General features: G+C 46.7%; 1 protein-coding gene across 3 annotated transcripts in view; it reads left to right on the top strand.

The window, feature by feature from the left end:
* The window catches only part of SFMBT2 (Scm like with four mbt domains 2), a 202655-nt gene that overhangs the window by 141873 nt on the left and 34704 nt on the right, over positions 1 to 26078 (top strand). The window contains exons 10-15 of one of the 3 annotated variants that reach the window (XM_024106345.3): positions 1482 to 1564; positions 9714 to 9840; positions 19366 to 19479; positions 22049 to 22091; positions 23519 to 23589; positions 25212 to 25351. In XM_024106345.3, the coding sequence (XP_023962113.2) occupies positions 1482 to 1564; positions 9714 to 9840; positions 19366 to 19479; positions 22049 to 22091; positions 23519 to 23589; positions 25212 to 25351 (578 nt within the window). Of the gene's footprint in view, positions 1 to 1481; positions 1565 to 9713; positions 9841 to 19365; positions 19480 to 22048; positions 22092 to 23515; positions 23590 to 23631; positions 23736 to 25211; positions 25352 to 26078 lie in introns of all 3 variants that reach the window. The other 2 variants (XM_065552962.1, XM_024106344.3) reach the window with 2 other exon arrangements.

The raw sequence follows: 26078 nt of genomic DNA, 5'->3' as shown, positions 1-26078 counted from the left end.
CAATTCATTTGCAGGAGAAAAAAAGAAAAAACAGAAATAACTTTCACTGGTATAAAGATTTTGGTCCTGTACGTTCTTGAGTGCCCTCATTTCCCATGTGTGACAATGGAAGTTACAGGGTGTTCGGAACCTTGTAAGATTGGGCCCAAATTGTGTCCACATAGAGGAAGACCTGGCTGAGAAATTGGGCTTTAAACCATCCTTGAAACTTTCCAGTGATCATGATTCTACAGTTATTATCACAGTAACACCTGCAGGCCCCCAGTGAAGATAAGAATCCCATTTTCTTAGTCACTGTAGAAACACAGAGCCAGGCCCTGTCTTAAGGAGCTTACAGTATAAAGAGCCAAGTTGTACAAGACATTCATGCGAGATAGATACATGGAGTTCCATACAGTCTCAGGACTGGGGCTATTTCAGACAAGGCCCTATAAATGAAGGTGACCTCCATTCTGAGAGGAAGGAGGGATCCAGAAGTTGGGGTGCTACCTAGGACTTGAGAGCCCTGAGTTAATTTCTCTGCTCCACCTATACTTCCTGAGTGCCCGTGGGCAAGTCACATCAATCCTGTGTGCCTCAGTTTCCCATCTGTACAACAGGACTCACACTTCACAGGGGTGTTGGGAGGATCAATACATTAGCGAGTGTGAGGTGCTGAGATATTATGGCGATGGAGGCCTTAGAAATACCTAAGATATCTAGAACTGGAATGGAGTAGAATTAAAGATCCTAAGGTACTTTTCATTAAGCTCAGAGGGTTTGCCCTGATGTACGTGGCAAGAATTTCCTCTCCCCCAGTAGACTGCCATGTGCCACTGAGCGGCTGCCCTCCACCCTAGAGGCAGCTGTGTTCCAGCAACACCGGGTGTGTATAGAGAGTTGTAACTAAACGCACTGTAAGTTCCTTGAGATGGGCGCCATCTTTTTGTTACATGTGAGTGCACTGCACTTTCACAGTGGGGCCACAATCCTTGATGAGGGCCTCTAAGTACTCCCACTACAAAGAATAATAATAAGAAGTAATTTTGGATGACACATAGACTATAGCAAATAAAACTAGCATTACACAGAGCAGCGTGACAACGTTTATTCTCCTTTGAGTGCTGGACCCATGCCACACATACAATATTTCAGTCCCTGAGTATTTACAGGGAAGCCGGAAGGTTGATCTTGTGGGTTAAGTGTCTGACACGGAGCTGGGAGGTCTGGTCTTTGTTCCTAGCACTGCCATTCCCTCACTGTGTAATCTTAAACTGTCTGGGCCTCAGTTTCCCCATCTTTAAATTGGGATGATAATAATTACCTGCCTCCCAACGGCATATGGCGCTTAACTCATTGGTGTTTGTAAAGTGCCTTGAGATCCTTAGATGGGAGGAGGCGGTACGGAAGTGCAAATTATTGTCACATTGAAATATTCATTTCTTTCTCTCCTCCGTATGGAATAATGACTTACCATGTTTCCCTGTTTTCTTCTCCTACAGGTTACTCTGGCCAGGACTTTGACTGGGCAGATTATCAGAAGCAATGTGGAGCAGAGGCAGCTCCTCACTTTTGCTTTAGAAACGTAAGACTTATTCTCCCTTTGTGATGGTGTTGATCAAAGCTTGAACAAGCCCACTTACTGCTCTGAACTAAGGGCCTGATCCAAAGCCTTCTGTGAGAAAGCATGTTCTTGTAGTTAAACCACTGGGCTGGGAGATGAGAGCTCTGCCACAGATGTCCTGTCTGAGCCTAAGTAACTCACTTAATTGTTCCATGCCTCAGTTTCCCCATCTGTAAAATGGGAGCAATAATACTTTCTTTATCTGTCTTGCTTATTTAGATTGCATGCTCTCGAGGTCTCTTACTATGTTTGTACAGCACCCAGCACGATGGGCCCTGATCTTTGTTGAGAACTGTAGGTGCTACCATGATTAAAATAATTAATAATACTGTACAAGCCCATTGAGGTCTATGGAAAGACTCCTATTGACTTTGTGGGGATGATTTGCTCATTGGAGTGTTTCTCTTGTTTCTGGGTTTTGTTTTTAATATAGTGCACTAAAAGGCTAAGTGAAGTCATTGAGGTATAAGTAAGTAGGACATTGACTGAGCCAGGTGGAAGCTCCACCATTTGGGAGTGTTTGAATTTCCCTAATACAGCAGGAGTTGTGTGTGAGTGTGCTATACATCGTGACACTGCAGGCTCAGAAAAGCTTTGGACACTATGCCTAGCTGGGCTGTTCTTAGGAAAGGAGCTGTGCGTCTATGAATCTTGATGTATAGGAGTCCACCACTCATTAAGCAAAGCATTAACCTTCTGTCTCTTCAACGTTCAGCGCTCTTCTTGCCTGGTGTCCGTATGAGAAAATGATTGCCTTCTTCATTGGAGCATGGAGCCCATCAGCAATTCGGGCCCAACATTCCTTTGAAACTGTACAAAATAATACATTGTTTGAACCAGGAGGGCAGCTGATTCCTCGTGGTCACTTACGAGCAGTCGTTCATCGGCCAGAAGATGCACAAGCTATTCCCCCACCTGTCATTCCCCTGCTATGCTATTCTGGGAGAGGACAATTGTAGAGCGAAGTGCAGGGTGGGCCTGGCTTCCCCTGGGTAGCCTCTCTGCAGTCCCACCCACCATGGAACTGCTGTGATGCACGGAACTGGGTCACAGCCCAAGTGTTGTAGTGAGGCGCATACATTGTGGTCAGTGTCCCTTTGGCCACACCTACTTTCTTCTGTTCTCTGTCCCGCTTTGTCCCTGCTACCGGCATGATGTGTACTGGAGATGGGCGCTGCCGGTGAGCAGGAGTGATCCTAGGAGCAGCACGATGCTGCTACTGTTTCAGGTACATTGCACGCTTTTCCCGAGTCTGCAGTGCATCTTCCATCGTGTTAAACTGGCGTTGCGCAGCGGCATTGTGCTGCCGATGGAATGCTCAGGGTCGGGAACCGTACATCACCCTTTGTACAGTGTGGCTTTTCTTATATGCCTTCAGCGTGACTGGATTTAAAGGTCCTCTGACGTTCATGTTAGAATTCTTATAGGTGACCCTTCTTTCTTTCTTATTAGGGTAGAGCTCCGGGGCCCCAAAGCCAGATCCAAACCCCATTCAAGGCACTGGAAAGACACCCATTGACATCAGTGGGATTTGGATCACGTCTCACCTCAGGACGGGGAGTCCCCATACTGTCCTGCATTGTACTGTCCTGTATGAAAGGAAAGCCCTGCCTGGCAGAATTTATAATCTAAATCACAGGAACTGATGGAGAGTGGGAGACAGGGATATGATAACGTGCAAATAAATGAACCTGGTGATGATTGTCACATTTCCTTTCCGTTTGTTTCTTTCTTCCCTTCTTTTTATCTGCCTTCCTTTTTTTTCCTTTTCATTAGGCACTGGAGCTGTGCTCACAATGCCAGCCACCCCGAGATTGTCCTTCAAAGATTAAATCAGTTCTAATAACTTTTTTTTTTAAACATTCATTGTACGAACGCGTGTCTGTTATTATTTGACTCCTGATAAAACAGTTCTCTACAGAGAACTGCCGTCTCTCCATTGTCATCTGCCTGACATCCCTACCAGGCTAGTCCATTTGTTACCACGCGAAGAGCGGCTCTTTGATGGAATGTTTATTACAAACTTGGTTTTTTTTTAATCACACATCTTCCACCTACCACAAGGAGAGGTGGCAGCGAAGTGGATACATTGTAACCATTTCCCTTGGGGCTATTTAGCAAGCAGAGGTAGTTATGAAATGGATTGACGTGGCCAAATGCTTAGGAAAATAAACTCCCAGCTAACTGGTTTGCCATTGATTCTTTATAAATTAGCCTCCGGCGCGGCATCACAACAAAAGGAGCCAGACTGATGATAGATGGTGTTTCCTTGTTAGCTGGCATAAAAAACATTTCAGCAAACTCACTCTGATGTCTTGTAAACATGGCCCGTTAGCTGCTTTTAGAAGCGGGAAGCCTGTCTGAGTGTTGGGCACGGCTTTGAATAGTCTAAGCGATAAGGAGAGGAAGAAAAAGCTCCTGTGTGCAATTCATTTTTTTCATTTTTGCAAGAAATCTTAATGAAATAAAGGCCTCATCCTGCAGCCTTTAGTCACATGCGTAGCCCCAGGGAAGTTAATGACAACGCTCATTGGCTCTGTCCTGATGAGGAAAAGAGGTCGAGTTTAGGTTGGACTTAGCTAGCATGTATTGGTTACGCCTGACCGAAAGGTGTCCACTTTTCCTAGTCAAGATGAAAGCCATTGTTCCATGACTCGTGTGTAAGGCATGCCGGATAGAACCCAAGAATATCTTGGATTAATGACAATGATTAATAATCATGTTTATTAGGGTGATGTATAGGGACCCACCAAGATCGAGGCCCCATTGTAGTTGGTGCTGTACAAACATGGAGTAGCAGGCAGTCCCTGCCCCAAAGAGTTTACAGTCTACATAGACAAGGCAGACACATCGTAGAGGAAAGGAGTATAACACATAAGTAGAGTGAACTGTGTGATGGAGGCAAATGTTAGGTTAGTTCCATAATTCGTTTGGAGGGAGTGGGGGTTAGTTAGGAAGGGGGTCAGCTAAATGGGGGGGAAAAAGTGAAGGGAAAGGGAACACTGGGGCCAGGGCAGGGGGGAATGTACATGCGTGAGCAGAAGACTCTTGGGATGGGCATTGGGAAAGGCTGATGCGTGTGGGTTTGGGAATCTGAGGAGGTTTTATAGGGTCCTGGGGCTTCGATGGGAACCGAAAGTGGGAATCCTTCTTTGCTCTGTGAGGTGAGTGGCTGTTTTGTTGCTGGGGTTGTGCGGGGGATCGGCGAATGGTCTGCCGCTGTTGTGTGCATTGTTGCAAATTGTGATTTTAATTTTCTGCCCACATGCCTGTCTGTCTAGCTAAGGTCTTATATGGATCCCTGTCGCTATGGTCTATGAGTGCCTCACAAAATCATGACCCACCAGATCCTCAACTGGTGTAAATCTCCACTGAAGCGAACATAGCTTCAGCCATTGATGTGAAGAGAGCTGAACTCATTCACACCAGCTGAGGATGTGGCCCAAAGGGTGTGTGAGACCTCTTTGATTCAGTGTCTTTTATCGGTTGAAATCAAAATTACACATAAAACCCTTTGTTTAAAAAAAAAAAAGTCAGGTTTCAATGTTAAGCACCCAAAAGTTAGGAAATGCCAGAATGAAGGTTGCCCATGCAACCTTCATTCACCTCCCTTGTGCATATGGATTCTGATACATTCTTTAATAACGTGATCGCATCCTATTTTTTCCACTGCCTGGTTTGGTGCACAGGATGGATGGTGCTCACTTAATGAGCAGCTGTTTTTCTTATTGTTCAATGTGTGGCCCCCATCCCTTATTTACTGCACGCAATTCATGCCTAATCTGAAGACAGAATGATTAATTGCCTCCTGGTCTTTCTATGGTGCACATCGCTATAGTATCTGTATGCTTCGTTCATGGATTTATTTTCATAATAACCCTGTGAAATGAGTGGGTATTATCCCTGTTTTACAGATGGGACACACAGACACCAAGAGACAATGGTCAAAATTCCACTAATTTTGGGTACTCAATTTGAGACATCAACAACTTGATTTTTCAGAGTACTCAGCAGTGGCTACTGCAATACTGAGAGACCCCGGTAGTCGGTATCAAACCTGGGACCTCGGGAGCTAAATGCATGAGCTTTGACTGCATGAGCTAAAAGCCACATGGCTCTTAGCTAAGGCCATAGCAGACTCATTAAGCTCTAAGTCAGTGGTTCTCAAACTTTTGTACTGGTGCCCCCTTTCACATAGCAAGCCTCTGAATGCGATACCCCCCATATAAATTAAAAATACTTTTTTATATATTTAACACCATTATAAATGCTGGAGGCAAAGCAGGGTTTGGGTAGAGGCTGACAACTCGCAACCCCCCCTGTAATAACCTCAGGACCCCCTAAGGGGTCCTGATCCCCAGTTTGAGAACCCCTGCTCTAAGTGGTCTCAGTGTCACTAGAGGGGACAGGTCACCACACCCCAGAGGTGCGTGGGTTACATTCTTCCCCAAGCTGAGGAATCACATCCCAAGTTTTGGAGACTTCCCAATTGAAATTCCAGACAAGCCCCGGCTTGTAACACCGACAAACCTGGTCATTGGGATCAAACCTGGGACCTCTGGAGCCACATGTTTTTTAGTGTAGCAGCCGTGTTAGTCTGTATCCGCAAAAAGAAGAACAGGAGTACTTGTGGCACCTTAGAGACTAACAAATTTATTAGAGCATAAGCTTTCGTGGGCTACAGCCCACTTCTTCGGATGCACCACACTCAGGAGGTGTGTGGGTTACACTAGCATTTTATATGTTTGTTCCTGTTGACTTCAGCTGCAGCTGTGAGTGCGCCGCACTTCTGCAAATCAGACCTCAGAGTCTGCCTAGTATCACATAGGAAATCTGTGGCAGAGACAGGAATAGAATCCAATTCTCCAGGGCAGCAGTCATCTGCCTTTAATCATGAGACCATCTTTTCTCTTCCTGCAATCCCCTGCTTATTCACTTCACCTTTTAACTTCGGCAACAGATGAAGCAGGAGTCCCACAGACGACAGGCCTTCACTACTCAAACCTGATTCATCCCCGAGTAGGTCCATCCTGTACACTGACTGAGTCAGAAAAACTAGTGTGTGGTTGTGTAATTAAAGATTGTATCATCATGCAAATGCACGAAGGGGCCAAATTTAGGTTGCCCCAGGCAGCTTTAATTCTGGCATTTCCTAAATTTTGATGGCTTGATTTTGCACCCATGATAACATTCTTCTAACATAGTTTTTTGTGTGTAATTTCCTAGCTTTTTAAAAAAGCAAAGTGAATCCCCCCCAGGAATTCTATCATGTGGCATCATATTGACACCCACATGGGTCATCAGCAGGGTTGGAATCTTTAGATCTGTGCCACAGACCTCTGCCACTTAACCTAACAGAGAAACTGATAGCAGTAGTAGGTTGTCATCCTGTGGAGGTGAGAGTGCCCTAGTGGGCACAGACTCTTCTACCTGTTTCCCTACAAGCTAGATCCCATCTGCTCTCTGTCTTCCAACCAGTCCCTGCCCTGTCTCTTCCCCATCCTTGGCTCCTTGTCCCAGTCCCATTCTCCTCACCTAGCCAATCTCAGTCTCCGCTCCACAGGCCTCTCATCCCCATCCCAGTCTCCTTGCTCAGCCAGTCATAAGCACACCTCTCAAGATTCCCTGTCCAAGTCTCTCCAATATCACTCCTACTCCCAGTCTCCTTGCCCAGCCAGTCCCAGTTCTCCCCTCTGCACTCCTCATTCTATTTCTCTCCCTCATCTCCCCCCACCGCCCGCCCGCCTCCAGTCACCCACGTTCCCCACAGACTCCCAGTGCTAGTCTCCCTCTCTGGGCTTCTAGCCCAATCTCAGCACCCAGCCTCTTGTCCCAGTCTGTTTACCCAGCCAGTTCCAATTCTCTTCCCCGCTCCAGCTCTTCACCAGATCTCTCTCCTGCTTTCCCCCTCCCTACTGGTTCCCAATCCCAGTCTCCTTGCCTAGCCAATCCTATTCCCTCCCCTGCCCCCCAGCCCTTTGTCTGAGCTCAGTATGTCCCCCACTCATTGGCTTCCAGTCCTCCCAATTTCCTTCCTGGCTCCCAGTCTCCTTGCCCAGTCAGTCCCAGTCTCCTCCACTCAGCTCCCAGCCCCAGTTTCCCTCTTCTCCCACTCCATCCCAAGTCTGGCTCTTGTCCTCTCTGCATTCAGTTTAGGTGGCTTCCTCTTCCCTGGTGCCTGGGGCAAGTGGGGCAAGGTGTGGGGAGGTGGAATGTCATTGACAGAACAGGAGAGACATTTTCCCTGCTTCAGTTTCGGTTCCCAGGCAGAGACACAGACCTGGCCTGGCCTGGAGCAGCTGTGAACTGCAACTGCAGGGAGTGTCCTTCTAGCCCCCCTGCAACTCCAGCTGGAGCACGCCCAGTGCAGGTGGAATCTTTGGGGAATTAATCTGCCAATCTCTAACAAGTCTCTACTGAGCATGTGCTCGTTGTGACTTTTCAAAGGCTTATTAGTTGGCTAAATTTGGGCAGATTTTTACAGGGATGCCAAAAGGCACATCCCTGACACAAAGGCCCGCCTGCTAAATTTCAGCTCTCTGCGCCAAATCATGGAGAAGCTAGAGCTTGTCAAAGATAAGACCAGCAGAATTGTTTAACATGGTCTTGTTCTCGGAAACATCCGAATCATTTTGGCTGAAATTTTCCAAAATATTCAGCATGATGCAAACACCCAGCATGGAAAATTTCAGCCCAAGCGGTTAAAGTCCGGCAAAGTTATAAACAACTGAAAACAGGGTCTTCTAATGGAAGTGTTGGGCAACCTTAATAATCGGCCGTGCTGCCAGCCCCACCTATAATAAAGTACACATAAAATAAAATCTTCAAACTTATGATATCACTCCGGATAAACCAAACCTTAGTAATACACTAGGATAGATCTTGGTGGTAATTAGCATTGACGGATACATGCTTATTCGCAAAAGGCTGAAAAATTGGCAAGGGCCATGTTCTCAGAACTGTGTGGTATAGATGAGCCGTTACAACTTGTGGCCAGATCCTTATCTGATGTACATCAACAGAACTCAACAGTTTGACATGAAGTCAACCTGTGTTCAAGTGAATGGAGCTACATCCGTTTCCACCAGATGAGGATGTGGCACTCTATACTGAACTAAGGGCTTATCTACAGGAATGTTTTAGTTTGTGGCAAGTGGGGTGTGAATCTACCCTACAGTAGCCTCTGTGGACTAACTGCCCACATGGACCCAGCTGACGCACATTAACAGACTGTTAATGGGCTTTGATCTAGTCCTATTTCAAAGTGTACTCAATACTGACTTGGACTCTAACTACAGTCTATGGGTAGCATACCCGAGAACACTTATTCACTGGTGCTTTAAAACTCCCACACCCCAATCTGGGTCTATGCTGGTTACATAATAGGTATGTATCTTGTGAACCTTGTAACCAATACTTGTAATCTCCCATAACTCAAGCCTGACCTCAGATGTAAAGTATCTTCCTTCTTAAACTTGTGTAAACTTGATTTTAAACATTAGCTTTAATAAATTTTTTAAATCTGTAAAAAAAAAAAAAAAAAAAAACACCTAAAATGTAGATTCACACCCCAGTTTGCCGTGAACTAATTGTTCTTGCAGACAAGCTCACAGTCAAACTGGGGAACTCTGTGAGTAAATGCGTACACGGTTTTCTAATTTGTACATGCAGATGGAGGGTTTGCTCTGGAAATTTGGTTCTGGGAACACAGGAGTTACCAGACTGGGTCAGACCCATAGACCCTCTAGTCCAGTATCCTGTCTCTGACAGTGGCTAGCACTAGATGCTTCAGAAGAAGGTGCAGAGACCTGCAATAGGCAGATGTGAGATAATCTGCCTCCCCCACACACATCTCATTCTGGTCTCTGACGGTCAAAATTTGACTTAAGCCCTGAAGCACAAGCTTGAATATCTCTTCCAGAAGTTGTCTTTATGATAACGCTGGATATTCTTCATACCCATCTAAATCCCTTTTCAAATCTTGGTGAGTTCTTGGCCTAGGCGGTCCTAGACATCTCCTGTGTTCTCCATGGAAACTAAGGGAGAGTCTATTTAAAGCCATTCTGTGCTGTGGTGCTGTGTTTCAATGTTGATGCTTGACCTCTTTCAGACATCCTTCAGCCGGGGCTTTACTAAGAATATGAAGCTGGAGGCTGTGAACCCCAGGAACCCTGCTGAAATATGCGTTGCTTCTATCACCTCAGTTAAAGGAAGGTTAATGTGGCTTCACCTGGAAGGTACGTTGAAATGACTGCAGTGTCATAGAGGCCTAATGCCTTTGTGTTATTGGGTATGTTTATTCCGGCCCTGTCAATTGCTGTCCCCCACCCTGCATGCCTTGCAGCTCCTCCCCCCCACCACCTGCTTTTTTATATATAGTCAATAAGGACTAAATTATCCGATGTTGTCCTTCTCCCTGCTCCCCCCCGGCCCAGACCACAGGGCTCCAGGACACTAGCTCACAGGGTCCTCTAAACCCACATGGCCAGTAACAATGAACACGATGTGGGGGGAAGCTTCCAAGGCAGCCTCTGAAAGGTCTCCTCACTACCGCAGAAGCTGCCATCAGAGCTTTGGCCTGCTGATGACATAATGAGACTTCTACTGGCCTTGGAACTCTGCTCCAGTCCCGCCATGCACTCTCATAGCCCCCACCTTTCCACCTCCCTGACCCCTTTGCTTGACCCAATCAACCTCATTTCTTCCTCGCCTTTCCCTTTCACTCCATTTCCTCCCTGCACCCACCCACCTAACGCCCGGGAACTAACCAGGCTTGTGCCAGCCTTCCCCCTGGCCAGCGGCATGCATATAGCAGCCCCTTCTCCCGCTCTTTGTCTGCCACTTCTCATTTTAGGCCACACGCTCTTCCTGCGGGGACTGTCTATAGCCTTTGGAAAGCACTCTGCCGTTGCAAGCACCACCACCCTACAAGTAATAGTGGCTCTGCAGTAGGGATAACTAATTGGGCTCACATTCATCTCAAAAGAATTTCTTTTCCACTAATCCTCTCCTGAAATGAGATGCTGATGAGATAATTATGGACCGGATCATGCCTATGTAACCCATGCCGGCTTGGTGTGGCACTCTGTCCCCCTCTAGTGGCAGCTAGAGTTTGATGAGCCTGCTACAGCCATGTGTTTTTTAGCTCAGGCAGTAGAAGCTCATGCATTAAGCTCTAGAGGTCCCAAGTTTGATCCCGGCTACTGTCAACCAGCGTCCGTTGGTGTTTATACAAACGCTTACCTGAGTAGTTCTTTCTCCAGGGCAGCGCTTGGGTGAATACAGACTCCTGGAATGAGTACAGCTTTGCAGGACCGATGTTCAGAACCCAGTGCTCGTCTTCCATGTGCTGTTAAAATTATTGTCAATGAGTCACTGAAACAAGGGAAGTGGATATATTAAATGTGCCTTGATGGGTGCTGAGATAATCTGGGGTTTCCATTAGGTGCGTGTAACATTTTGTATTGTTTGCACATGGTGTTGGTTCAGTGATCACCTATAAATAGAAGCTGCAGGCCTGGAGTCCAAAATAAAGGCCGTAGCTCTATTTTTTCAGAGTGGGACGTTAATCATAGTTTGGGCACCAAGCAAGGACGTTTGTTAAAGCCATGTGACAAAAAGAAAGAGAAATGTTTAGCTAATTACTGTACGGGATCTTATTCTGCTGCGCTTTTGCTCTGGACAGTGAATAGCGCTTTGTACTTCAGTAACACCTTTGTACTCCGAGATCTCAAAGTGTTTGAAAATGTGCTGCACTGGTGGTCAGGATGGGGTGGAACATGGCCATTATTCGAGTGCACAGCAACCCTATACAGTGGTGTAGAACAGGAAGTAAAGAAAGATGCAATGTCTACTGACAAGTGCATGAGGAAGGGAGGTTGATACCATGTAATCACTTGGGTCCTGATCCTGAATGGAAGCAGAGGCAAAGGTGCGAGGAAAAACAGGACAGGTGTGTAAGAGCCACTCACTTTGGTGGGTTGCTTCTCCATCCAGGTAGATGGGTAGAGAAGCAACTCCGCATTCTAACCAATGGCGGCTGAGCAATTCATTTACATGTTTTGGATTAGGGCCCAGCACCCTCTGTCTCCGTGCCTCAACCCACTCCTTTCTGGGCTGTGCACCCATAGGAGCAGAGCAGGCAAAGTGAGCTGTGCTCAGTATCTTGCACTTTTCATCACCATCTGTGTTTGCTGCATCTCCCCACTGCACCCTTATGCATGCCACACCCTCCTCTGCACGCAGCAATAAAGGAACTGCCAGACTGGATCATCTAGTCCAGAATTCTGTCTCTGACCGTGGCCAGCACCAGGTGCTTCAGAGGAAGGTGTAAGAACACCGCAATAGGCAGATGAGGGATAATCTCCCCTCTACATGGGTCTCATCTTGATCTCTAATAGAGATTGGTTTAAGCTCTGAAGCATGAGGTTTAATATCCCTTCCAAACTATTTATCATCATAACTCTGGGTCGTTGTCTTGTCCATATAAGTGTCCCATCCCTCCTTGAATCTTGCCATGGATCAAGCCCCTAGCTTGGAATTTGGCCATGACACTGGAGCTCAAAAGAGTGTACTAGGATCGTTATTGATCACAAAAGGCCAGGATCCTGGTTTTATGTCATAGCTGAAAGGTGCCACCTCGTGCAGTATTAAGCCCCCGTACACTGGGCTGGGGTGTTTGTTCAGTACCGACAGATTGCCGCTTCCAGAATAAAAACTGCCCTGCCTTGGAGGTATCTCACCCAGACACCACCTAAGCCCAAGCTAGTGTAAGAGAAGTCAGAAGCTGCTGTACTTACAGCTACTGGGTTTGTTGTCATGGCAGAACCCATGTAAGATCAGCTGTGCCTAGTGGTGTTTCATGGCAAAGGGAAGGGAAAAGGCTCTTTAAGAACTAATTTCATGGCCAGGTTTTGCCCTCAGAGACATGTGCAGCCCCCCACTGAAGGCAATGGGAATTGGGTGAGTGTATTTAAGGGTGGAATCTACACCTTTGTTTGCTTTCTGAGAATCCTGAAAACATCTAAGGCACTTTTGACGGTCCATTGGGCCTGCCTTCACCGGCTCCTCTTAGATTTATGTTTCTGCAGCTCACCACTGGCACATTCCAGGAGGCCAAGGTGTGGCCAGTTAGTTATGGTGCCCGAACTGAAACAATCAAAAGGGCAGCCCCTAACCGCACATACAAACTGAGTCCCAGGTGTCATGATTCCATAGAACTGATTTCTCAGGGGGTCTGATTCTGAAGGTCCTGTTCACAATTTGAAAGGTGCTGTACAATACAGAGTAAATGTCTTATAAAGTATCAGGGGGTAGCCGTGTTAGTCCGTATCCACAAAAAGAACAAGGAGTCCGGGGGCACCTTAAAGACTAACAGATTTTTTGGGCATAAGCTTTCGTGGGTAAAAAGCCCACTTCAGGTGCATAGAGTGAAAATTACAGGTACAGGCATAAATACTGGCACATGAAGAGAAGGGAGTTACCTCACAAGTGGAGAACCAGTGCTGACAAGGCCAATTCAGTCAGGGTGGAAAAAAAAGTAGCATTTGAAAGACAGCGTGCAATGCAACAGTAAATATATTATGAAATAGCAACAGCATGAGCATTCTGGCCTGAAGTCTGACCCGGTAGGTGCTCTGCTCGATATCACTGGGAGCTCTTTGTTCCGAGAGCTTTCAGGATAGACTCCTTGGTGTTGTGATTGTGTTAATACCACCCAGTCATGGTGTAGCTGTGCCTTTCTATGACTGTGGTCAGGTGCCATTCAGCGTGTCAAGGCATTAAGTAAATCCCAGAAGGACTCTATGATGTCACTATGGTACAGCATCCCCGAACTGATGCTTAAAATCACAGATACTTGATACAGGCAACCACAGGTTTATTCCAGTGACCCTCAAGAACTCCACTGGCCTACTCATACTTCGCAAGTTAAAAACCAAGGATGGTGAGTGGTGCATCACAGGAGCTCAGTGTCGTGGGGTCCTGAGCTTCTCCCCTCCTAGCAGAAGGTAGGGATGGGGAGAAATGGGAGTCAATCTCTGGCTGGGTTCAAGCACGGAGGGGGGTGGGATGTGTCTTGCAGAGATCAGGAGCAATGGAGGAAGCTTTCTCCTGCAGAGCTCAGGAACACCTGCATCTGCTTCTGTGCTGCAGAGCCTAGGAGCTCAGCTGGTGGAGAAGTAAGAAGAGAGAAGGATGAAAGGATCTGCCCCTCACCCCCAAAGCCTCACATGCACTGGTGGATCAATATCCTTCTTAGTGCCTGGCTGGTTTATTTCTCAAAGCTGGGTTACAGTATCACACAGGTACCAGTACAGTAAAGGTGAGCTTGTGTTTGTGCTAGAGCTGTATGAATCTGGGCTCTTCTAGGTCTCATGAATTCATGCAAACTCTTTTGGCCAGTTGGGGGCGTGACAGGATAAAACAGCCAGGAAAGGGTTAAGGGCTAGTCGCATGACCCAGCAGGAGATTTAAGGGAAGGATGTGCCCTCTTTCTGGAGGCATGGGAAAAAGCCTGTGGGGTCTGCAGCCTACAGAAAGAGAATACACCCTTCTTTAAATCCTCGACTGGGTCATGTGACCCGCTGGTGGCCCATAACCTTTTCCTGGTTGTTTGACCCTGTCACTGTGGGTTACCTGCCACTTTGTTTCACATGGCATCCTGTGATGTGTGGTGAGAAGTGCCCTCATGGACTCAGGTAGACCCCTTAAAGTTGACGAAAACACGGACACATAACCCAAAGTGCCTCTGTCGTTGCACTGACAGCTCGCTGTAGAAGGGACAGTGAAGGCAGAGGCCGTGTGGAGTTTAGAGAAAGTAGCATCATGCGTCAAGGCCATGTCAGTATCACTCTGATTGATCCCATTGTCAGTGTTTTATAACTCAGTTGGTATCTAAATAGAAATTCCATTTGACCAGAACCCTGGTAGGGAGGTTTTAGCTAGACGTAAAATAGGCAGCACGTACCCTGTTCTTGCTACATCCCTGCTCCATGCCAAATGCTGCTTAGCATGTGAGAGCCGATGAAATCGTAGCTCAAGGTGGCACAGTCAAAAGCTGCATGACGCAGATGAGAGGCAATGGGGTGCAATGGACAGGGCACTAGAGCAGGACTCGGGAGACGCAGGTGCTATTCCCAGCGGTGCCACTGACTGACTGTGTGACCCTGAGCAACTCACTTCATCTTTGCTTCCTTCCTTTTCCCCGGTAAGCTCTAGTTCAGGGATTGTCTCACTATGGCTTTGTCACACTGGAATTTTTTAACTCAAATTAATTGACTTGCCTTTAACTCAAGTTAGCTAACATGATTGTACATGCTAATCTGGACCCTCCACAAACCTTCGGTCCAAGGTTGTGCTTAAAACCTTGGCGTAGCCACAACCTGTGTTTATGTACAACCCTGAGCCTGACGGCGTACTGGTCTCAGTTGGCCCCTTTAAGAGCTGCAGTAGTATAAATAAAAAGTAGCATAGATTCGTATTAAAGCCAAAGTTCAGTGAGGAATTCTAACATACGCATTGTTTCAAGTTATACACCTCGAGGTGCAACATTTTGGACTGACTTTCTAACTGCTTATCCAAATCAGAAATCAGTTTTCCTTGAATCCTGCTTTATCTGAAATTCATCTGCACACTAGAGCCTTGATCTAAAACCAATCCACTAGTTCTAGTCCACTATCCTTTCTCCAACCGTGGTCAGTACCAGATACTTCACACGAGGTCTCACCCTGTCTTCTAATACTCAGGGCTTGGCTTAAACCCTAAGTATATAAGACAACCAAAGCATATAATCAAGATATTTCATAACACCAAACAGATCAAATGTTCCAGTTGTGTTCATAAAAATAATCTCCACCAACCCAGCACATGGTGGGTGTGTCTACACTAGAAATGGAGATGTAAATGCCAGCTTGAGGAGACATACCCATTCTAGCTCTAACTGAGCGAGTGCGCTAAAAATAGCAGCGTAGCTCAGCAGTGCAAGTGTTGGGAGGGGCAAGCCTCCTGAATACCTAGCGTCTCCGATGGGTCTGTACTCAGAGCATGCCTAGCGTCTCCGATGGGTCTGTACTCAGAGCGTGCCTAGCGTCTCCGAAGAGTATGTACTCAGAGCGTACCTAGTGTCTCCGATGGGTATGTACTCAGAGCGTGCCTAGCGTCTCCGATGGGTATGTACTCAGAGCGTGCCTAGCGTCTCCGATGGCTATGTCCTCGGGGCGGCTCGCCCTTCCTGCCAACATGGCTGCATTCTATTTCTAGCGCACTGGCTCGATCAGAGTTTGTACAGGTACATGGGAATTATAGCTCCAGCTCCAGTGTAGACGTACCTTGTGAGGAAACTCATTGAGCTGTGACATAGTGGAAGCCTCCCAGAGGTGTAAAACGAAAGTAACATGGTGCCTTTTATCTTTTTAGTGTACATTTATTAAAATTTTGAAATAAAAAGTCACTTCAATTCAAAGAACCGAAATTTTTCAGTTCAACTGCCTTAAAGCATTTTTTTACCCAAAAGTTTTTGAGTCAGGCGTTTTGTCAACCCTGATGCTGTTTTGCAAACAGTTTTGGTTTCTATAACTCATCGGGTTTTGGTTTAAAAAAAAAAAAAGGTTCATAACAAATTCCTGACTGGCTCTAATTATGAGCAAGATTATGCTATCCCCTCAAAAAGCATCTTTCACCCTGGATTGTCCCATTGGAGATTATGGTACTACTCATTGTAAGCAATAGCATCACAGTCTGGCCCTGTGACAGTTACTGTTATAGTGAATGCTACGTCCTTAGAATAGCTAATGCTAAAGGAAGTTTTGGAAGGGACATAAAACTTCACGCTTCAGCTAAATCTGTAAGCATTGGGGATTCAGGTGAGATTTTGGTAGCAGCTGTCAGAGCTGGGACATAGGCGGCCAGGTCTAGTGGTTAGCGACCTGGTTCAGGAGAGCAGTGTTCAGGTGACCAGGCAGGAGCCAGTCGAACTAACCTAGAGGGGGTCAGGCCAAGGTCAGGATACCGGGCATTAGGCAGGTCAGAGTCTGTAGCGCTAGGCAATGGGTCCAAGCAGCAGGCAGATTGTGCCATTCCAGTTATGCAGTTTGACAACACAAACTGTCTGTAAAACAGGCTGCAGTAGTTAAGCCATGTCGAGTTAGACATAAGGGACCATTGCTGAATAAATCATGTTTCAGGCAGTAGCAAAACTCTGTAAACTTCACGGGGAGCATTTAATGACTGGCAGTATAGCTCACCCAAAGCGGGAAAGATGCATAGGGCTGATATGAGATTGTGTGTGTGTGTGTGTGTGTGTGTATCCCATCGCTTTCTGCTACTTTATTACTCAGGATCTGCATTGTAAATTTTTACTAGTTCATTTTAGGTTTTAACGCTGAAGCTTTCTGGTTTGCATTTATATAAGTAATAATGTATACCCTCTGCATAATATGTAAGGCTACGCTAGGAATTTGGTGAAGTAAAAACCCTAGTAATTTTCCAGGGACGAATTGGGTTTATATTTTCAAGAATTGCTGCTGAAGTTGCAATAATGTAATATATTTAATGGGAGATGGAATTTTTCATTCTTCACGCATTCTACTTTTATTCCTAATGTCTCGATTCGTCTGGCCATTTCTTGGGCCGTGAAGACAGTGATGTAAAATGCATAAATCAGGCAAACAGAAATTGCAAACCAGCTGTTTCCAGTTTGTTATATGGCTCAAGCTAAGTGCAGCAATCAGATGCGGGAAGTGACTGGTGGGGTTATCAGATGCTCGCGTAAAAAACAGTACCATGTAAGCGTGGTTGGATGTATATCTCTTTGTTGAGTCAGTGTGGCAGGATGAGAAAATAAACATTTTGGTGCATCCTTGCCATTCGGAGTGGCTGCAGTTGTAAAATTTTAGGCTCAAACTTTAATGTTGCACCTGTCATTGTAAGCAGAAAAAAGAAAAGAACATTGGATCGGAACAGTAACATAGAGCAGTTGAAATAATGAAAGCAAAGGATGTCCTGGGCCATTTTGGTCACTGTATTAGAACCTGGAATGTGGGCCCATGGAGGTTCTGGCCTGCTGGCACCTCTGCACCACCGCAGGAGGCTTATGTCAGTTCCCATGGGTGGATCCTGTGAGGCTGGGCTCAGCAGGATGTACCGCCCAGCAGGACTTGAGTGGCGGCCCCTCGCAGCCCACTGATTGGCCAGTACCAGTACTTAAATCAGGACACCATGAAGGGACACTATCTGAGCAGCAGAGACTGCTTGTCTCTCTCTGCTCCAGACCCTGCTTGTGATAGACCCTAGACTTTGACGTCCCATCCTGGTTTGTCCTTGACTTTGCTATTTGATTGCTGTCTGTAACCTGGCACCTGACGCTGCCTGCCTCCTGGTGCCTGATTCTCAGTCTGCCCACAAGCCTGTCTCAGACTCTGATCTCCTGGTTCCTGACTCCTGCTCTGACCACTAGGTCTGACTGCCCACGTCCTGGTCATGACACTGGTGCTGGAGTTGAGTTGATTTCCTGCATCTTGCTGTGCATTTAGGGCCTCATCCAAGGCCCATGGACTTCTATAGGAATCTTTCCATTGACGTCACTGGGCTTTGGACCAGGTCTTTAGCTGAAGTCGAACACAGAAATTGGGATGAGATGTTTTGCAGTATAAGGAGTTAAAATTCTACATGCCTAAAAACAGGCCGTTCCTCATTGACAACATTTTTAGTGAGGTTCCTACAAGGGAGGAAGGATGGTCTTGGACTCGAGAGACTTGGATTCGATTCCTGGCTCAGCCACAGACCTCCTGTGTGTTGGTGGGCAAGTCTTGCAATCTGCAATATGGCTCAGTTCCCCACCTGTAAAACTGGGATGGTACCGCAAAGAGAGTGGTAAGGATACAATGCATTAATGATGTCAAGGTGCTCAGCTATTACTCTAATGAGGGCCATAGAGACACACAGCGTCATTTTCTTTGCCCTTTCTTCCAGTGTTATGAGCTCCCGGGCGTATTTTTATGCCTTTGCAACTGCGTATTCGCTAGACCTTCTGCTCCCAGGCTCAGCTGGAGAGTCCATTGTTGCAGGCACCTCCTCACCGAAGGACTGTGTTGCCCTCACAAAGTTCAATTACTGTTTCAGTTTGGCCGCTGGCTCTTGGTGAACATTCATTAGTGGAAAATTCCCTGGCTGGGCACTGTCAAATAGCGCTGCCTTAAGCAGGAGGCGAGGATGCTGTAACAGATGCAAAGGCAAGGATACAGGAGAGCAAAGTCTACTGATCATTTACGTGAGCATTTGATAACCCCGCCAGTCACTTCCACTGTACTCTCTGAGCACTTTCCACGTAAAACTGATAGCAATAGCGAAGTCCCTAGTGGATTTCATGGGGTCTCTTGATGATCATAATGAGTCCTTGTGTCCTTAAAATCAATGAATCCGTAGGCGAAGGGCTTACTTCATCGCGCCCTGTGGTGTCAGGATGGGGAAGGGCTCACACAGCCTTAACCTTGCCATTTTGCTGACTTTCAGTTGCTCGACCGTACATCTTTAATGGTCTCTTGCTGCCGTTTTGCTGTGGAATCACAATGCGCTTTAAATGCAACAGCCTTGTCGTTGCTCCCTGTAGGAAACTGAAGACAAAACTATGCCTTATCTCGATGCAGGGAAGCCGATTTATTTGTACGTGCGCCATCGTTTCCTTGCCTTGGTTTGTGACGAATGCCGGAACCGCTCCGACCTCAGGCATCCCGTGTGTAAATTGCAGTATAAATTTGTGTTTCTAGGTTTACAGACGCCTGCTCCGGAGTATATAGTTGATGTAGAGTCGATGGACATTTTCCCAGTTGGCTGGTGTGAAGCAAATGCTTACAACCTCACGCCGCCCCACAAAGCAGTTTGTAAGTACATGAAACCACAAGCAAATAGACACCATACACATAGGTTTCTTAGTCAGCAGCCACATATACCTAATCTGCTCCTCCTACCTACCAACCTGCTTAAATGGCGGTCAGACTCTGCGACCCTTGGATGGAGTAACAGTGGTATCTGGGTTTATCACTCTGAAATTAATTTCTCAGCCGACCAAGACCTTAAGGAGAACACAGTCCCTTAGGAATACGTGACAAAGGCTCTAAGGGTGCATTGCAATCCCGGGCCACAATTGCAGCTTGTGTAGACATACCCAAGCTAGCTTTGATGTCGCTAACTCAGGTGCCGGAGCTGTGAAGCTGTAGTTGCATGTGTGAGTAATTACTCAGGATTCTGGTCAGGTCTGTATAGCCTGCGTTGAACCACGTGGTGCCATGGCTTCACTGCTCTTGTACCCAAGTTAGGTAGATCAAAGCTGGCCCAAGTACGTCGACACATGCGGCAGTCATGCCCCATGATTGCAGTGTAGACATACCCGAAGTGAGAGCCATCGTGGGGAGGGATAGCTCAGTGGTTTGAGAATTGGCCTGCTAAACCCAGGGTTGTGAGTTCAATCCTTGAGGGGGCCATTTAGGGATCTAGGGGCAAAAATCTGCCTGGGGGATTGGTCCTCCTTTGAGCAGGAGGATGGACTAAATGATCTCCTGAGGTCCCTTCCAGCCCTGATATATTCTATGATAACAAAGGGGACAGGAACTGGATGGCACAGGGAACTGATCATGGGATACAGCAAGGCCAAAGCACCTAAGTGAGTTAGGACCACAAGACCTGTTGACTTTCAATGGAATGTATGCTCCTAACTCACTTAGGGGCATGCCACCGCAGAGCTTTTACTCTCCAGATCAGGATTGAGGAACACGTGTGGGGAAGCCAGTACTGCCACTGTCCGTGCTGTACCCAGATGGTCAATAAAACCGAGGGCTTCGCTCTCCAGATCTGGCAGCCTAGCACCATTTCCCAACGCTAAGGGTACGTCTACATAGCAGCTGCGGGTGTGGACGGCAGTTCATGTAGACGGATCCGGTGCTAGCTGGGCTCTAGCTTGCTCACTACAAATAGAAATGAGGATGCTACGGCCCAGGGGCTTCAGCTCTGGCTGCGCAAGCAAGTACGGACCCGAGGGATCAGCCTACGCTCAGGCCCTAAGCCAACCCTCTGTATTGCTGATCTAAAGTATCCATGTATTTAAAAAACGTTATTGTCCTGGGGATGTTATAGGACCAGCTTCTCTATTTCCTTACACCGGAGAGGAGAGATGCTGTTTATGTCCAAAGACCCAGATCCTGCAAGCTTTCTGCTTGCACAATCCCCATTGAGATTCTTGTGCAGGAGCAGGTCCCAAATTCCTTAGTCCCATTAAGAGAGGGACCTAAACCCCAAGGATGGACCCATGTGCCCTTTCGAAAGAGAGATGCCAGGCACAAAGCTGAGATCTGGGTCTGAGCTTCCCCAGAGTCAAGGTGGGTTCCATCCAGGGCCATATATACCGCCGCTGCAGCCCTTCTGGTGAATGGAGACCCAGCCCGAGAAGCGGAGCCCAAAACAGACTCCAAGCAGTGCCCCTCCCTTGTGGTGTGTGGTTGACCTGAAGAGAGGAAGGGGATGGGGAGAAGGCGGGGGTCGGGCAAGGCCAGGGCCGAGGAGCAGCTACAGCGGGAGGATGTGTTAGCTTTCACCGCCTCTTGCAGAAGCACTCCCACCGCCGCCCTGCGAGTGGAGGAGGTGCCGGGAAGCTCTTTGGAAGGCTCACCCTTCCCAACTCCACCTGATGACAGGGTGAAGACATCTGATCAGTGGGGGAATGCGGCAATCCTCGGTGCGGAGGAGAAAAAAGGGAGGATGAAAACCGGCCTCCCAAGGGAAGGAGGGAGAACGAGTTGAGAACAGTTAACAATACAGAAAGGGAAGGTCGGCACAATCCTGCCCTCCCCTGGGGCCTGGTCATGACCCCAGATTGAGATCCCAAGAACGGGTATCATCAAGCCATTCGTGGGGTGTAATGGACACAAATCTCCCATCTCCAGCTGAAATAATTATCATCAGTCTGTTTATATTCATTAACATTTGAAAGGCAAATGGTTTTTTTTTTTTAAATGTGTCAAATCCTTTTGAAGAGTTAAATATATCAGAGTTAAAAATCAGGCAGCCAGACCTAATGTGGAAGACTACTGCTATGGCAACATTGAGCAGCCTTGTCACAATTTAGAGATGGGGCGCAACAATGCCGGGGTAGTCACGCTTGCAAAATGCAATCTTGCACGTGTGTTTCTGCACGGAAAAATATTTGTGTTACTTTTATTTTAATATTTGTTAAGTACAGATCCCAGAAAATCAATATCTGCTTTGCAGTAGCAAGATTAAATGTACAACAGTCTCTTTAAAACACTCGTTTTTTAATGGTATGGCGGCTCATTAAAAAAAAAATATAGAAAGCGGGGCTGAGCGTGGAAGAGCCTTTCGTTGTGTTAAATGTGATTTTATATTCCAGCCATTTATACAACAGACCATATATTTCTCTCTTCCTCTCTCATTTTGCAGTGCGAAAGAAGAGGAAGATCGCAGTGGTGCAACCAGAAAAGCAGTAGGTTTCTGTTTAAAAGCAGTTTCACTATGTAGATTAATTCAGTTCTCTATGGGGAATGGTGTACAACAGCTACAGTAGAACCTCAGACTTACAAACACCTCGGGAATGGAGGTGATTCATAACCGAAATGTTCGCAAGTCTGAGCAAAACGTTCGGGTTGTTCTTTCAAAAGTTTACAACTGAACATTGACTTAGTACAGCTTTGAAACTTTACTATGCAGAAGAAAAATGCTGCTTTCCCTTTAGTTTTTTAATAGTTTACGTTTAACACAGTACTGTGCCCTATTTGCTTTTTTTTGGTCTCTACTGCTGCCTGATTGCGTACTTTTGATTCCAAACGAGGTGTGTGGTTGATTGGGTCAGTTCGTAACCGCGGTGTTTAACTCTGAGGTTCTACTGTACATCATATTCGTAACTACAGTGTCAGTCCTGCGGCTGAATCTTTTTGCAGGGCTTCCTTTCAAAAATAAAACAGTCACTAGTCTAAACTAGTCAGGACATTTCAGAATCTTATCTCAGTTGGGTCTGCACTGTAATTTGACTCTGCGAATTCATGCCAGAAAGGCTGAATTCCAGCAGGTGGGAAAAAATTCCAGAATCCACAAAATCGAGCTGCCCACTGCGCCCTGACTGGGATCGACGGAGTAGCTCATACCTTTACAAGCGGTTTCTGGCTTCCTGCAGACAATGCTGCATCCGTTTACACTTGGTTCATGTTTTTAACGTTATCTTTGCCTCCTTAAGCCAGAAACTTAATTTAAAAAAAAAAAATTAAAGTTCAGATGCTGGAGCACCATTTTGCAGCCAGCGTGAATTTCAGTGAAAGCACCCAAATGCACGGATCCCTGACCGTAAGACATAGCAGAGTCATTCTAGTTGGAATAGTGTTGTGTTTAAAGACCCAGGTGCTCAAAGGTGTTTAGCTATCTAACTCCCATTGATTTCAATAGGAGCCAGTCACCTAAATCCTTTTGAGGCTATGGGCTGGTCCACACTAACCCCCCACTTTGAACTAAGATACGCAACTTCAGCTACGTTATTCACGTAGCTGAAGTCGAACTATCTTAGTTCGAACTTACCGCGGGTCCACACGCGGCAGGCAGGCTCCCCCGTCGACTCCGCATACTCCTCTCGCGGAGCAGGAGTACCGGCGTCGACGGCGAGCACTTCCGGGATCGATTTATCGCGTCTAGACAAGACGCGATAAATCGATCCCAGAAGATCGATTGCTTACCGCTGGACCCGGAGGTAAGTATAGACATACCGTTTGAGGCAAAATGTCAGTATTATAATCTCCATGCAGATATCAGGGTACTAAATGACGACCACACTTTCATGAGACTGATGCAAAACCCTGAGTTACTCAGGTTCTGATCCATCACCCAGGTTCCGGGTATTAAGTGCATCGTATTGTCGTTAAGCAGGTTGCCATCCGCAGTGCCTGTTGAGAAAATACCTCATGACCTTTGCCCAGTCCCTCAGCCAGACACAACAGGTGAGTCTGCTCAGCGACCAGAAAGCTCCTTTATCATTTCAGACTTCATCTGGCAAAAGTGTGGTGGAAAAGCCAGAGGTGTAGACGTGTGTGTGTGTGTTATACACAGACCTACACGTACTCCCAGGGCCAGATCCTCAGCTGGGGTAAGTCCACATAGCTCCACTGACGTCAATAGAATGTTATTGATTTACATCAGCGGAGGCTCTGTGTGCACCTGTGTGGGTCTGTCTGTCCCTTTCACTCTCTCTCTCGGTCTCAAGTTACCTGGGTTTGCCGGTGGGCGTCAAAAGTGTTGAGAGTCTGATCCTTGAAGCGCTCCATTCCAGGCAGTGTCCTGGTGTAAATCGATACTGCCGTTTTCTATTGGCGTCAGCGGCGTTGAACTTGTTTACATCAGAACTAAATTTGCCTCATTATCCCTCCGCGTGCCTAGCTGCGTAGCACATCAACCGTTATTACAACCGAAAGTGATTTCTGTTTTCCCCCTTAATGAAGGTCGCACATTTTAGGTCATAATATTTAGACAGTTCATTACACAGGAATCTAAATTGGGATTACCCCTTTGTTTGAAGGCCACGTTTTAAAATTTGCTTTTGTCCTGGTTTCTTGAAAGTATAGATTACAGGGTGTTCACCAGCTTTTCTTGCTGTGACTGGTGCTTGAAGAGATAATAGAAGTAATAATACTTAAAATCATGAACTAACTAGCCCTCACACCATCCCTGTGACAATGATACAGTAGGGAGCGAAATATTATCGTTCCCCTTTTACAGGTGGGGAAACTGAGGCAAATTCCGTAGGCCACAAAAGAAGGTAGTGTCAGAGACTCAATTAGAGCTCTAAGTCTCCACTCCTGGCATTATAGTCAGATCACAATAGGCCCCATTCCTCAACAGAGGGATAGGGGAAGACATCAAGAATGGTAAAAGGGCCAGGAAAGCTATGTGGAAATCTGGATATGATTTAAAGAAGCAATGGGCTCTGACTCAAATTAACATGACGAGGACTGCCCCATTCCCCACAGAGTTGAGTGGCTCTCTCTCTCAGCCAAAGCTGTGGGGCACTTAAACTCTCCAACACTCTGTTGTTGTTCAGGTCCACAGTTCACCCACATGGTTACATGCCAACACCATCCAGGCCTTTCAATCCAGGCACAGAAGCCTGTACCAGGAAATTAACCATTTGTTTATACTGTTCATAGTAGCTGGAAAGGAGGCTTAAGCACATGTGCTTAGAGGAAGGCATGCCCAGTGGTTAACATGCTACCTTGGGATTCTTGGGGCCTGAGTTCAATTCCCTGCTCAGACAGAGACTTCCTCTTTGACCTTGGAAAAGTCACTTATCCTCTCTATGCCTCAGTTTCCCATCTGTAATAACACTTCAGGGGAGGGTTAACAGTTATGAGACACTCAGATACTCTGGTAACGTGGGCCTTATAAGTACTATTGATGGTGTCGTGAATGAGATCTTTCTGGACACTGAGCTGTGCTTACCAGGGACCCGATCCTAGCGCCAGGATAGTTGCTGGTAGTTTTGCAAGCATCTAGCAGAAAGAAGAGACTCTTAGGTTTGCTGCAGGAAAACAATTGCAGACTTGGTAACATCGCTTTCTTCTTGCAGGTACCGTCAATGGGCGATACTGCTGCCCCCAGCTCTTCATCAATCATCGCTGCTTCTCAGGTCCATATTTAAACAAAGGGAGAATAGCAGAGCTACCTCAGTCTGTTGGGCCTGGCAAGTGTGTGCTAGTGCTTAAAGAGGTACGGTTCATCTGTCTGCAATGTGGGACTGGATGTCCGTGTAACGATGTGGAAACAGGGATTGTGGGGAATATGGACCAGAATTTCAAAACAGGCACCTCACTTGCATTCAGGCATGGGACAGACACAAGTAACTGTGTCCATGACAGAGAACCAGGAGCAGCATGGACCAGGACTCACTGTGCTAGGCGCCTTACAAACACAGAACAAAAATGATCTCTCTTCCAAAGAGCTCACAATTTAAGTTTATAACAAGAGACAACAGGTAGGTTAGACAGACAGTGGAGCACAAGGAAACAAAGGCTTGTCTACACTTACCGGAGGATTGACGCTGTGGCAATCAATACACCGGGGGTCGATTTAGCGGGTCTGACCCGCTAAATCAACCGCAGAGCGCTCTCCCGTCGACTCCAGTGCTCCATCGGAACGAGAAGAGTAAGGGGAGTCGACGGGAGAGCGTCTCCCGTCAACATCGCGTAGTGCGGACCCCGCAGTGAGTATATCTAAGCTACTAACATAACTCAAATCGCGTAGCTTAGATCAATTTACCCCCGTAGTGTTGACAAGACCTAAGACGATACTGTAGGATAAGCAGTGGTCTTGCACTTTCAGCGCTCTCTCTAACTGACTTCCGCTTCATTGGATGATCAGGAAAATCAGTCTCAAATTGGGCACTAAAATCGGAGACGCCCAGAATCACAGATCACTGTTGACATGTTTGCGTTTA

This window comes from Chrysemys picta, chromosome 1, assembly GCF_011386835.1.
Source record: "Chrysemys picta bellii isolate R12L10 chromosome 1, ASM1138683v2, whole genome shotgun sequence".
Classification (NCBI taxonomy): Eukaryota; Metazoa; Chordata; order Testudines; family Emydidae; genus Chrysemys; species Chrysemys picta.
The sequence above is the reverse complement of the archived record's forward strand: the minus strand, read 5'-3'. Positions and strand labels throughout refer to the sequence as shown.